Here is a 15,040-nt window from a genome sequence, read left to right on the forward strand (position 1 = left end):
TTGGAAATGAGATGCAACGAGCAGTTATTATAGCTGGCCCTGGAAATTACTTGGTCCATGAAGCCTCCTGCTAATTTCAGAGCTTATTAATGAAGGTCCAAGGTTCAATTACAGAGGCAGATTTATTCTGTGCTCCAGAGGCCTGTTGTCTTTAATGTCAGTGACCATTTAAATGAAAAAATTTAAAAACCATTCAAGTGAAATACACTAATACTCTTGTTCTAGTGAGATGCACAATGAAACCTTTATGTTGGTGCCAGGACTGAGGAGGCATTCAGTATGTGCAACATACGAAATGAATGAAGAGCTCTTACCTATAATGCAACATCCATCCATCCATCCTAAGGTGTTTCTCGATTCCAAGAATGCAAAGAATGTACTGGTGTACTTGGGAAGAGCGGTCCAGTTAAACTTGGGATGCAGTGAATCATGGGATTGCTCTAGCTGGCAAGGATGCATCCGATGTATACTTGATAGCTGAGGATTTTTACCATTATCTGTGTTATCTGCATTATCTGTTCTTGAGTATTTGAACTGTACTTTGGCAATGGAAGGTGACATCAAACGGATAAGTGAGAACATAAGAATGGTCAAGTACGGATATTGGTAAACACCCCTGCTCAGTGTTGCTGAGGGGCATCGAGCCAATCCTACGCGGCACAGGCATGGGATGCCAGTCCATCACTGGGCACATACAGACACACTCTATGGGCAATTTAGAGATACCAATTACCCAAACAGCGTGTCTTTGGAAGGAACCCACACATCATGGGGAGAACATGCAAACACCACACATGCACAGTGGAGGTGGAATCCAAACCCCCGACCTCTCATAAATACACCCACCTTGGGATGATTACACAACAGATTTCACTCTGGGGGGAAGTTTAATTAAATTTACCTGCATGATTGGGGGGCGGAGATAAGATCACAAAACCATGCAGGAAAAACAATGCTCCTTCCACCTTGGTGGTTTTCACATTTCACATGCAAAAGTTGCCATGGAAATAAGATTTATGAAGGGGATAAACTGCCAAGTAAATAAGCGAAGCGAGCATATGACTACAGACTGAACACAGACAAGGCGAATTGACCATGAATAAATTGCGTGCAAAAATATCTAGTCATCCAGACTACAAATGATGCAGCTTAACATTAAGTCAATGAGCAAAACTACACACAGAGTAGGACTGGAAAAAATTGGGAAAAGGCAGCAATATTTAGCAAAAAATGTTTAATCTCTTCTTGATGTGTGTTTATTTACATGTAATAAATCAGCAAAATAGGAAATAGCAGAATATTTACACAATGAGCGTTTCGCAGCCAACTCGTCACATTTGCATCAAGTCTGAAACTCTTACAAATGCATCAGAATTACTATAGTAATAAAATTGCTTGGATGTCAAACATGTTGAACTGACCCCCTCCTCCACCCGACACTCTTTTTGTCCCCATGTATAAATGACGGCTCCTCATTTTGGCATAACAATAAAACAAAACAAAACAGGGGCGGGGCCAGGGAAGCCTACGACAACAAGATTGGATGTTGGCAATTCTGGAAAGTTCTATGGGCAGCCATGAGCCTGTGGTCTTCAGGAAGAGAACATGGCAGGGGGTAGATTTATATGGGGGGGGGGGGGGGGGGGGCAGGAGCTGGCAAGGCACAGTGTGCAAAGCGAGAGCTCTTGGTAGTAAGAGGATGAGAACATCTGGCCATTGTTCTTCCATCAGTCGTGTCAGAGCCGACACCGACACCTCCCCCCATCCGAGTGGGGGAATGTTGCACCATTTCAAAGAAATGAGCTGTACAGTTAAATTACTGTCTACCTCTATACAAGTGGCAAAACACAAGGCTGAGGGGATGGTCAGAAGCATATATATCCAATGAGTCACTTGATCTACACACTTTAGAGCAGTCATGCAAACAACTACACAGGCCTTTCCTCACCTCACCCCGGCAGCCCTAACAAACCAGGCTTACCGTCGTCCCGCCCCTAGATAACCTACACAGAACAGCAAAAACAACATTCAAGCAAGAAAAGGGTAAAGATACAAATCCTGAGACTATGGAAGTCAACCAACCAAAATTCAAATCCTGACCAGCACAGCCACGGGGTGGCCCACGCCAAGAGGCCCACCCAGTAGAGCTGTTGTAAGGAAGTGAGGTCTACATTCGCCGGTAACATCCGTGGAGGTGGTCCTAAGCAGTCTGCTGGAAGATGACACGGATGCAGTCTTGATGTGTGGCTGCCGGACACCATCAAGGCCAGCAGCATAAAGCTCCAGTTTGGCAAGGCTCTGGTTCAGAGCCGACCCTGTGGAGTTTCTTTGCCGGGGGGGGGGGGAGGGGGATGTTAATTTTGACCAAGTTTTAGGGAAATAACGACGATCCAGAGGGATCTAAAAGCAAAGAACCCTGTGGCACCTGGCAATGCAGCCCCTCAGTCCGGTTTATCCCCATCGTAAGTGTCCGTGAAAGACAAACATGAAGTTCACGTTGCTCGATGATTTTTCCCCCAAAGGGAACAGGCCAAAATACAATTATGGAGTTCATTATTCCTGTCATGGAGACCTGTTATTAAATATACACACATGGGAGTAGAGAACTGCCTAATGAATACAATGATCAGAACTTAAGGATTCATCATCAGTCGGACGCTGGCAAAGAAACTGAGATTTAGAGAGAAGACTCTTCATAACACAAACATTAAGAATATTCAGAATTTTTCACCAAGATGCAAATAGCAAGTACTGAAAATAGAGGCACATAAAATATAGAAATGTTTTTGTTATATGGGACAAAGTTAGATCTTACAACTTTTGTTTTGCCCTAAATTTTAACAAGAGAACAAAAACTTTGAGATGACTGTCACATCTCTTACCGAGGAGGAATAGGGGATCAAAACCCTCTTGATCCAGTTTAAACCAGATATACTGTATTTCATTTTTCAAATTTCCAAACCTGTATTACTCTCGAAGGATTTGGTAAAAAGAAGACAGACTTTTCATCTGTTTTTGAGGAAGCAGGCAGACAGTGACAAAAAAAAACACACACTAGGTAACAGTTTAACAAATCAGGTAAACGGAAATCCTTAATCCACTTAGAGATGTAGTAATTTACTGTCACGAATACAAACACGTTATTTGAATGCCTTAATATTATGTCAAAAGCTTAGGTCTTAAAAAGAGGTAAACAAACAAAAGGGGTCATATGTTTATCTATGGACTAGACAACCTAACCAGTAAATGAAAAAGCAACAAAAACAAACTAGCTACATTTCACTGCACTCCACTTCAGGATGGAAACATCTACAGCCCCATAAAACGTATGGTGGGTGGGGGGGTGGGGGGGGGGGGATAGTTAGGGTTGGAGCATAAGTTAAAAAAGGTAAAGAAAAAACAGACTTAGAAGCATGGAAAGCTTCTGCAGTTTACAGTTGTCCATAACAATTTAGCATTTGCCTGCAGCTCCTTCTTAGGATCGTTTGGTCCAAATTGTGATTTTAAGGGCACCTCCACTGCTGACATATGCATTAAAAAGCTAAAATAAAAGAAATAATAAATAATTTAAAAAAAGGAAAAAAAAAAAAAAAAACAGAAAAGGGCTGTGGGTGGCAAAAGGAACGACAGTGCTTTGTTCCAGCCAGCATCCGCTGACCCAGCTGACCTCATTACAGAGTTCCATAAAGAGGAGGACAAAAATCACACTAAGCGGCATTTAATTCCACTGGCGAGGCTTAGCCAAGGAGATAAGGGCTACAGAAAGAGGAAGGCGAACTCAATTCCACATACAGCATTTTCAGAGGTGGGAATCTCGATGTGCATTATGAAGTTAAAAGCTACCTCACTCCCAGAATGAAGGGATTTACCAGAGAGGTTAGGAGTGTCAAATTATGCAGTGGTGTTCATCCTAGATTAAAAAAAAAGAAAGAATAAAACATTGGTCGGACACCAGGGTTTTGGGGAGTGGGCACTAATGCGATTTTCTTCAAGTAATGCGACATTCTTCATGTGACACCAGCAAAGACCGCAATCTTCAGAGGATGTAAACAAACACAGGTCTCGGAGACGGACGACAGCTGGGAGGTGGCCCCATCCTTATCCAGGCTCCAGCTGAAGTGAACCCGCTCATAACTAGGCTGAACACAGCTTTTTCTCAGGTTAAAACCAACAAAGTCGTTTCTACCAGTTTTGTACAGACCCCAACATCATCATAATTTGTCCATCCAGTCTTCAATACTTTTGTTCCTTCCCATTCTGTTGTATATTTGACTGATTTCATCCTTCCAGTCCTTAAGCATGGTCATTTTTAAATTAAAGCACATTTTATTTTACAAAATGCTTTTGCACTAAACAACATTCAAATAAATCATGGCACAGGACAAGTTTTCGTTCGTTTCTCCTTGTTTTGCTCGGAAATATCAAAACCGTTTTCAGTGACGTCCGTTGTTCCGATAAAATGGGCCAAATGATTTTTTCCCCCCCACTTGTCTCTTTAAAAATGTATCCATACATCTATAGTTTTATTTCCTGTAAATTGTGCAAATTCAGCAGTAACACACTTGGCAGGAGACCGGAGGAGTGGGCAGTTGTGTAAAGTTATTGGGGGGGGGGGGGGGAGAAAAAAAAAAACGCACGCGCACACACACACAAAGGTTTACAAATAAAATAATCCCAGAAGACAGATGTCCAGTTCAAGGTCTGTCACATGGTGTCATGTGGCCCACAAGGTCTTCTCCAAAAGAACATCTCCCTAAGCCTATACCATTTTTCGTTCCTCCTTCATGGTTCGAAGACCAACACAGCTTATTCCAGTCCTGTCTGTGTAGGACATGATTTAATACACAGACAAACACGGGGCGGGGGGGGGATCAAAAATAAAACCACAATAAGAACAAGCAAACACGTTCCATGATGTGACTCTTGCATGAACCGAGACCGACCCCCCCGGGCCCAGCTCCACGGGTTCTCCGGTGCACTGCTTCTGTCCTCGCAGTCCCAAAGTCTGTCGGGTTTCAGAACCACGCCATTAATGGTCCTCAGCTGGCCAGCGCCATGGTGTCGATGACCTGCTCCAGCCTGCTGCGTAGCCTCTGCCTCCGGGCCTGCTCATCCTTCTCCAGAGCCGACAGGATCTGCGCGGGGGCGAGAGAGTGGGCCGGTGATGGCGCGGCGTCAGGGAAGACGGTGTGATGATGGTGCGGACGCAAACTCGGGCATTGAGATCACGCCGCTGACTTCAGCCACATGACAGAGGCGGTTAAATTCAAGCATTTAAATTAGCATGAGCTGGTGATAGCTTCGGAAAGCCATCTACGATTGTGCCGTCATTCCATGCAAGCTCATAACACGCGGTTCCCTTCGCGTTCCGTCCTGGGAAACAATGTAACGAACCAGGCGGGATGCCAGGCCACACCCACTCAGGTAAATACGCATAACAAGGGAGACACTCTGCTAAGTGGAGGCAGCTGGGGTGCATTAAGTAGCGGCTGGACGGTATTCAAAGAGCACGCGGCACTGTGTAATACTCTGCAGCGATCTCTAATTGTGGGCCATTTTTCCAGCCTCCCTCCCCCCCCACAGTGCTTTGGAACAAAGATGGAAGCCAACCGGGAACGTTAAAACAGCAGCTCATCGCTATTTCTACGTCGGCTTGAATGCTAAAAGTGTTTCGCCGTTGTCAGCGAGTCGCTGGGGAGTCTGCTCCCCGCTGCGTCCATTGCGGGGGCCGGACGGAAGGCTCTGGCCCCCACTCTGAGCTGCTGGCTTGTTTTCACAGGCGGCATCATGGGAACTCGCTCAAAGTGCAGGATAAATAGACTTTACAGGCGTACTCAGAGCCCAATTTATTTCATGGTAGCTACATATAGCTATTTCTGGCCACATAAGTGACACGCATCACTCTATGACGCACAAAAACACACCCTTTGCGTCGATATCCAAGCCTTTAGGCACACCGGTGTCGAACAACAATGATAAAGCTGCACACGCCAACTACTTTATTCCTAGGCAATGAACGGACGCACTCTTATTTCTCGATTTAAAAGCTGAGCGAAACCTGAGGGCGGTGAAGGTGGCCGGCTCACCTCGTCCTTGTACTTGACGATGTAGGAGTAGATCTCGTGCAGGGCGCTCATGCTGTTGAACTGGTTGAGGTGAAGGCGGGATTGCTCCGCCAGGTACGCGCTCATGTCCTGGTCGCTGATCGCCGGCATCCGTGAAATGTCCGAGTAGTACCTGTGCGGGGGCGGACGGGGAGGGGACCATGCTGGTCAACCGATGGAGCTCAGAAAAACCTGCCGTTGAGACTAACGAGGATTCACACTTCAGTTTGGGTTTTGAACCCATGCTGGTCAAAGACTTGTACACTGCATCCAATTAATTAGTTTCTTTATTTAGTAGATCCTTTTATCCAAAGCAACATACAATTGAAAGCAGGGCAAACCAGTCCGTGGGGCAACTGGGGGTTCATAGCTTCGCTTAAGGGCCCAATGGTGAAATCCCTCTGCTGACTCTGAGATTTGAACTGACAGCCTCCTGATCACAGGCACAGTGTTCTAGCCCCCGACTAAATTCAACCAAGCCAGCTGAATTTTAATAGAGGTTTGGCCTCGTAATTAATGTGGGGAACAGCTGGGGGGGTGGGAGGCGGGGGTTTCAATACCTTTCCACCCAGTTCTTGTAGTTGGGGATGTCTTTCGCGTAGAGCAGCTTGTTGGAGGGCGAGTCCTTGCCCAGCTTGTGCTCGGAGGTGGAGCAGGAGTCCATGAAGGTCTGGGCCACCACGGAGAGACAGGCGTCCGTGATGCTGTTCTTGTGGATGTCGAAGACGAACTGCGGATTCTTGATCACGTTCACCCAGAAACGCAGCGGGAGGCTGAGCGGCGCAATAAGATGGGCGTAAAAACAGAAAATGCCCATTGAAAATCATAACAGTCATAACACAGCTGCTCTGTAGGTCCCTAATCAAGCCCATTCTTCAGCAAAAGTAGCGGAGAATAAGAGCTAACAGAACCCCAGGAGCAGAACCAACACCACAGCGTTAATGGGGAGGATCCAGTTAAACCAGTATACATACAGGGCACATTAAAGAAACAGCCTGACACAAGCACACCTGACTGCTATTAATATCAGTATTAAAACATAATTATACTGCAATTAATGGTAAGCTCATGTGAAATGCATGTCGCATTATACGAAAACCAAAGCAGGGAAAAATGCTATAATAGAATATTAAATGTTAACCTCTCACAGAGGATTGGGGGAAAATGTAGGCAGCCCAAGGAAACAAGGAGAGGGTTGTGCCAAGCTGAAGGCACCACATGGACCCAGCGGCCAGATGGGAGACACGTTGCCCTCTTCCCTGTTTAGAGTACATCCCACTGGCCGGCAGACTCACCAGTTGCTCTTCCAGGTGTGGCGCACGTCAGGGTCCGAGATCTGGTGCTTGTCGGCCTGCTCGTCCAGGAAGTCAAACATGTACTTGATGGCGAGGGGCAGGGCGCTGCCACGGTGAGCCGTGCTGAAGATGGTCTCAAACAGGTCGTCCACGAACTTCTGCAGTGTTCCCTGGGGGGACAAGGCGCCCTGGTGACTGATCACGGCCACTTAGCGTCTAAGGTCTGATTCCCCGTGAAGAGCCGAAGCTGTAACAGTCACTTGGTTTGGTACATCCTCCCTCTCGGACACAAAATGTCCTCTGACTAACAGTAATAGTAACACTAGCTCATGCTACAGTTGGCTATACAGCCTGGCTCCATAAAAGCTCACAGACACGCAGAATGGTTGACGTCTAATGGCCAAAAAGGCTTTGAAGGCACCACCATAAATTAAGCACGGAGTTGGGGGGTTGGAACCAGGGGAATATGTACCCCTTAATTAATTTGGTTTCATTTATCCCTCCCCCCAAGAAAATAGGCCTTCATATTGAAATTATTGAGTCCCCCCCCCCCCACCCGATATCAAATGCTCTCCTATGACCTTTCATGGAGTGACTTAACCTCCACGTTGACATCTGCCAACGTTTGTCAGCGTCACAGAATGGACTCATTAACAATGTCATTTTTGTCGATCAAGGTTTACACGCCCATTTTCTGTACTCCCTTAACACCTGACGTGTTGAGTAAGTGCGACTTAACGCCACTAACCCTACCCATCACCTGGAATGCAGCTGGATCCTGTCTACCTATCCAAGAGCAGCAAAGATGGCGTTTTTGGATCTGAACCCATAAACACTAGCTACGCTTTAGCGAGCGTAAGCCTACCTGCCTGCCTGCACTCCGGCCACACCTGCATCTCCTCGTTCTGTTTTCGGTCTGCGTTTTGCTCACTGACACGTGCGCTCATCGGGGGAACAAACTCAGGCGGCCAGAGCAGCGGGACGCAATGGATTAACTGCAATGACGACGAGCGGCGAGCTAACGGCGGCAGCGCTAATGCTAAATCACAGAGCATTAGTGGATTAGCGGCGAACGCGTCGGGGGGTGGGGCATTAACGATGCAGGGTCCTTCCCAGTTTAGGGGCAGGTGGCCACATTCTGTGAGCAGAGATGCGTTTTAACGAGGTTCTCCTATTAAAGGAGGCCGTTCTCAGCAAAGTCACCTTCAGTTTGGCTTTTGTTTCACTCATAAAATGAAGTGCGTTTCCCCTTAATGTCTGGATAGATTAATACAGCTTCTCAAGTCAGGTTTTACGGCACTCGCACACACACGCTGAGTGAATTTTGGGGATGGGCACACTTTAATAGTCTGCTTTCCCTTTCAAATCGTAACAGCAAGCCATCCCATTAGAAAGGCAGCTACGGCTAACTGGCAATCTTCCCGTCTGTCATGGGAGGACAGGGAGGTTCTGCAGTTACCTTGGTGGCCAGCAGGCGGGTCAGGTAGATCTCGGACACCATCTTGCTGCCGCGGTCACCCTCCCGCTGGTCGGCGTGGTCGTGGTTCTTCACCAGGTGCCACAGCTTGGTGCCGCTCTCCAGGTCGGGCGTGATCATGGGTGTGCGGGAGCGCAGGCTGTCGGGGCTGCTGGCCGTCCGGAGCATGCTCTCTGTGTCCAGCAGGGGGCAGGAGTGGGAGAGATCTCATTCAGGCAAATCAAAAGCAAAATGATTTTCAGGAAGCGAAGGACGAGGACACAATCACCCCCCCCCCCCCCCCCCCAAAAAAAGAAGAAAAAAAAATGGAAGCACAGCATGAATTGTGGGAGCCGTCTGAACATCTGTTTGGGTGGGGGTAGGACGGCAACCAGACACACAAAACATCAGAAGCCATTTTTAACGAGAAAATAAAAGGATTCCCAAGGATGCCATTTTAGGGGAAATGTTCATTAAATAGTCGCTCATTCTGATTACTCTCATTTCCGACATCGCGCTAATTGGCGAAGTGGAAAGAGCACGCAGCACGAGCTACACATGCGATTAACCATCAGCGGCTGGAACCAAACTTCATTCCCAATGATTTGATTTTGAATTTATTGATTTTATTTCCCCCTCCACAATTATGTATCAGCTGTAGAAATAAAACAATTTAGCATGGCATAAAAACGGTAAACACTGAGCATATGAATATCATAACACGATAAACAGGAACACAGCCAACAAGGCACAGTTGTCAGGCCACTGCATAGGGTGTGTATACAGGGGTGGGGCCACAGAAGCCCTGGCACAAGCTAAAACCTGATTGGCCCCTGAAGTGCCCCCCCCCCCATTCACCAATAAAAAAAAGATATCATTGGTTAATGATTAGGATGGTCCCTCATCATGAATTACGGTTCCTCTTACGCCCCGCACCTTAGAATCGCTCACGCGCCTTTGATCTGGTGAAGTGCATGACCAGCGGTAAGGAAATCCAATCCTATTGCACGAGGTCGAGGAGTTTATCGACACAGTGGGTGTGTTGACAGGAGGAGCACGACGCCCCATGAGAAGGGGGCACTGCCAGGCCCAGGGCGCCTTATTCCAGGAACACTTATGTAACACAATCAATGCTGCAAAAAGTAACCAACTGCGCCCCCCCCCCCCCCCGGTCACCCCCTGCTTCGGAAATGTGAGCAGGATCATAACGCACAGGAGGAGATTAAAACACACAGACTGCTCCGTCGACCTCAAGCGTTCTCACCCCAACCGGCCGCCCCCGGTGGACATGTATCGGAAAAAGGGGATCAAGAGAAATTATGCTGCCTAAGTGCAGTTAGCAGCAAAATCATCCTCAAGAGGTGGGTACAAATAAGACTGCAACTGAATGAGCACCGAAACTGGGGGCTGCTACTGAATGAGCACCGAAACTGGGGGCTGCTACTGAAAAAACGACCTTAGAGGAACAGGAAGTGAGAGTGGTGAAGGGCTGTCCGCACACTCACACTCCCTAACAGGCAACGTCCTCGCACCTCCAAACATGTAACATAAAAGCCTGCTGTGAGGCGGCCTGCCGGGGTTTCCATAGAAACCCCTCATTGATGCAAGATGCCCTGAGGTTTAATGAAATGGAGATCATGTGACGCCAACTTGGCCAACCATTGCCAGGAAGCGGGCTCGTAACACGTGGCACCTACATTGCGTCAGACCACACACAGACTCAAAGGGGCTACGGAGAGGGCGGGCACTGGCGCAAATAGCAGGCTTTACAGTGCCTCCTCCGAAACTCCACAAAGAAGCATTTGACACTGATTATTTTAGGAACACTGGTGAGAAAAGATAGCCACAATCACTGTTCTGAGGATCATAATGTAAGGTGTGATTGTCTTGCAGTGCTGACAGAGACCTGTGCAGAAAGGGCATGGTCCTTCACTGGATATGGGGGACCTGTGAAATGTGTGACGCAACGTGAGTACTATCTGCTTTTCGCTGTGCCAGGCTGGGGTCAGATGTGACATCTAACCACCAGGTTTTGCCGACAATATGTGAAAAGACGGAACACTTAAAGGACCGATGGCGACACTGGATGGAAGGCAGAGTGGAGAAGATGGAGACCTCACCGTATCTGCTGAGGGATTTGGTAAACGTCGACGAATTTGAGATGTTGTAGGCAGAGTTCTGTTTGGGCACGAGGGCGATCACTGAGCCATCTGTCACCTGCGGGGGAAGGACCTCATCATCAGGAACAGTCACCATACATTGATGTGCCAGTCAAAGTGTGGATGTTTCTCAATAAGAGTACTTGACCGTACTTGTGTACCTGTTTTACTTCCATTGCCAAAGACTGGTTCCAATACTCAAGAACAGGAGTACAGAGGATGGTAAAAATCCCTGGATGTTGTTCTTACCCCACCCCAAATATTAAGGATATATCAGTTGTATCCTCACCTAACAAGATCAATCCCATGATTCATTGTGCCTCAAGTTTGTTCTTGGAAGGCAAGTTTGCAAAACCAGTCTTGCCAAGACCACAAGTACACCCTGTGTCTTAAGCCCACCGGATTCCTAGTTCTGGAGCAAGCCTCCTGTTGGACGCACCTGGTAATGCGCAAGCGTATTGAGGCGCTTCCAGTCATTATCGATCTTGGTAGTGACATCTTCGTCCTGAAGGATGATTCGGGCCATCCGACCCTGACGCCATTCTGCACAGCAGGGTGGACATGAGACAGAGTTAGTCGCAGTTATGGGCTGGTACTGAAGCACGGGACAGCACAGCGTGTTTGTGTCCTTACCCAGGTCCATGTCGCTAGCCTTGGGCCTCTGGGAATAAGGGGTTCCTTTGTACACAGCATCCAGAAGCTTCTCCTTCACCTGGGTGATGGTGTCGCAGTTCAGGCCCTTCACCGTCACCTCTGGGGCGTTTTCATTCTCGGGGTTCACGCAGTGCAGTGTCTGCGGGGCACGGCGGCACCACACACCAGGTCAGACAGGGACAGGTGTACTACTAAGTCCAATCATTCTTTACCACCGCTAGCTGCTAAATAACGCTAATCGCCGCTCACCCTGCACTTTCAAGTCAAAGGATTACAGACATGATCATGGCCAATGGCCATTTTGGGCTCCACTGACCAGGGTCTTGTAGTCGATCTGCTGCCGGATGAGCTTGTCCTCGCTCAGGGAGTAGCGGGCCTCGCCGGTGATGGCATCGATGGGACCCTTCTCCATCTGCTGCTTCATGGCGCAGTAGAGCATGAACAAGGGCTCGCCGGCGCACTCCTAAGGGAAGCAGAGGCCACGGAGGAGGCGGTGAGCGGCACGGCCCAACCGAACAAAGGACAAGAGCACCCCCGCAGAGCACTTGGAGACTGGAGCTAGCAGAGGGCTTCTCAAATGCGTGTGTGGAATGCCGCAACTTCACAAATGCGCAGTGCAGAATGTCGCAACTTCGCAAATGCACAGTGCAGAATGCCACAGCTCTTGAAACCGCACTGCGAGTGAGTGTGCTTCTGGAACGCACATCTCTACGGCAATGCCACTTAAGCAAAACGACAAGACCTCCCCCCATTCAGTGTGTGTAGGACAGTTGATGATATCTCAAGTCAGACTTGTGAGGATTAATTCTGCACGTGTGTAGGAAATTCCCACAGAAAATGACATTCCCGTCCATTTTATTGTGCCTGCTATAAAGCCCCATTCTTCTCGAGTCATGTCCCCGGTGGGCTCCGTGCTGATGCTCAGTGGTGGCCATTCAAAGAGTCCCCGAAAAGCATGATTTAAGGGACCCAACAGACTGGCCCCCTTACATTGGGGGGAGGGAATAACTGGTACTTACGGGAGGTCACGGTTCTAATAACAGCAGCTCAACAATTCCCAGCAACAGAGGCACTTAAACACATTAATCGTATGTCAATGATGCCATTGGGTAGGGAGGACTGAGCATGCACGCGTGCACACACACACACACACACACACACACACACACACACACACACACACACACACACACACACACACACACAAGGGTTTGTAATTATATCTTTGTGGGGACTCTCCATTCATTTCTATGGGGAAAACTAATCCCAGCATGACGAGCTTAACCCCTACCAAGCCCTAACCACAGGTAACCAAACAAAATACAAGAAAGACTTTTGGCATTTTTATTTTTTTGATTGCATTCACAGATCTTTGTGGGGGACCTTAAAAAGGTCCACACAACGTTAAAATAACAGGTTTTTAAGTACATTGTGGGGAACATTTGGTCCCCACAATGTAATATAAACATAATCCACACACACACACACACACACACACAAACAGCTGACGGCAGAGGCAGACTGAACTTAATCCTCTAATCCCAGAATCCACCATGAAGCCGAGCCTCTCCCACTGTCACCATATGCTGTTCGCATCTCGTTAGCATCTGCCGTAATTAGACAGCTGCTAACAAGTGGGGGAACACATATATTAATATATTAATTGTGTATGTATAATAAACTGAGGCCCTCTGATAAAGCGGCAGCCTGAAAATACTGCTGATTTAGGGTTTCGGTGCCACGTATGGGCAACTTCTCAGCGGACTCTAGCTGGGGAGAGGCCAGGAACTGGCTTACGCTTAGAGCCAACGGGATGCCCCATGGGGCACGGGGGAGGGGGGACTCACGACTGCGGAAGAACCAGCATGTGGCCCCCCCAACCTACAGAAATCACGTCAGAGCAAGGGGGGCTAACGTGCTAATGCTGCCAGGATGCTAACACTGACATCCATCGGTAGTCCTCGGTAGCTCGCTATACGACCTCAGCAGATGGGGGCTTCTTCGACAGCAACGTGAGGCCAAAGTCAGCAGTGGGGTAGGAGTAGCCCACCCCCCCCCCCAACAAACCTCCGCAGAAAGCCGATGGCCCTCGCAGAGCATGGCGCAAAGCTAAAGCTAATCAGGCTTAATTAGCACTAAATTGATATCCAGAGGGCTGTGGGAGCGAAGCCAAAAACAAGTGGTGAAACACAACGGGAAAGGGCTAATTGAGTAGCTAGCTCTGGCTGGGCTTTCCCCAGCTCGGCTACACGTGCGGGGAAGGGTGCGGGGGTGGGCGCGGAGGAGAGTGGGGTGAGGGTTGGGGGGACGGGGGGTAAAGCCACAGGAAGACTGGGGAGCTGAGGGATGAGTCACGACGCATCCGCAAGTCAATTCATCCTCCATCACGGGCGCTTCAGACGAGGCGAAACATGCCATTCAGGGTAATTCAGTCTAAATGTCAAGATGGGGCTTCCGTAAATGGAGTACGACCTCTCCTAATCGCACCGACATCACTTCCATTTCAAAACAACGGCCCTTTTTGCGTGCCGAGGTGACGAGAGAGACCGCAGAGACATGAAGACCCAGGCAACCTCGACTGGCGGACGGCGGCAGTTAAAAGCTCCCCTGCCGTAATGGGATGGACACAGCGACAATTCGGTGCCCTTTACGCTCGGAGCTTTACCGTGGCCCAAACACACAGCCTGGACTCGCCATCTCTTCCCCTCCTGCCATCCTTAGCGACCGTGAAGCAAAGCCGATTCGCTCTCCTCGGCACGTCGCGGGCTTACCTTCAGGAACTTGTAGAGCAGGAAGGTGAACCAATTCGTCAGCATCTTCTCCGCCACGGACTCCGTCCTGAGAGCGAGAGGACGAGAGGCAGAGAAAGGCTTCAGCAGCACATCCCGGGAGCGGGCAGCAAGCGTAACCCCACGATACGTGTGGGCGGCAAACACCACGCCTTGCCGTTTTCACCACCGCAGGGCGTGATGGACCCCTTCCTGATAGCTTTCAAACTTTTGCCCTACTTTAACTTAACAGACAAATCACATGAGTCGAGGAACGCTTCACAAACCATTTCCAAATAAACACAAGGAACATTATCGAAATGGACTTCCAATCTTCTGGAAACAATCAAATCTGCGTAATTTAGCATTCTATCATAATTAAACAAAGACAAACTATGACCCCTGAAAAAGTCTGCTGGAAAGTAATTAACAGCTATTGTAATTAATGTACTTTATTACTCCTAATTTGTTAACAGCTCGAAGAAAGTGCACAGGAGATGTGTGATCAGAGGGGATTTGGGAAAACCATTTGTTTTTCCCCATTCCTCCCACTGCGTCCAATAGCCAGCCTTCTGGATTAATTATACATTCTCTGACACTCTGT

General features: G+C 48.4%; 1 protein-coding gene across 2 annotated transcripts in view; it reads right to left on the reverse strand.

Moving 5' to 3' along the window:
• Positions 1–3,702: 3,702 nt before the first annotated feature.
• LOC111851714 (plexin-A1-like) overlaps positions 3,703–15,040 on the reverse strand; it is a 145,845-nt gene continuing 134,507 nt past the window's right edge. For both annotated transcript variants that reach the window (XM_072715431.1, XM_072715430.1), the window contains exons 23-32: positions 14,440–14,506; positions 11,985–12,131; positions 11,648–11,807; positions 11,454–11,557; positions 10,976–11,072; positions 8,859–9,049; positions 7,400–7,569; positions 6,665–6,877; positions 6,087–6,237; positions 3,703–5,135 (exon numbers count right to left, since the gene is read on the reverse strand). In XM_072715431.1, coding sequence (XP_072571532.1) covers positions 5,040–5,135; positions 6,087–6,237; positions 6,665–6,877; positions 7,400–7,569; positions 8,859–9,049; positions 10,976–11,072; positions 11,454–11,557; positions 11,648–11,807; positions 11,985–12,131; positions 14,440–14,506 — 1,396 coding nt within the window. In that variant the 3' untranslated portion in view covers positions 3,703–5,039. The remainder of the gene's footprint in view (positions 5,136–6,086; positions 6,238–6,664; positions 6,878–7,399; positions 7,570–8,858; positions 9,050–10,975; positions 11,073–11,453; positions 11,558–11,647; positions 11,808–11,984; positions 12,132–14,439; positions 14,507–15,040) is intronic.

The sequence above is a fragment of the Paramormyrops kingsleyae genome, chromosome 8, assembly GCF_048594095.1.
Source record: "Paramormyrops kingsleyae isolate MSU_618 chromosome 8, PKINGS_0.4, whole genome shotgun sequence".
Taxonomy (NCBI): Eukaryota; Metazoa; Chordata; class Actinopteri; order Osteoglossiformes; family Mormyridae; genus Paramormyrops; species Paramormyrops kingsleyae.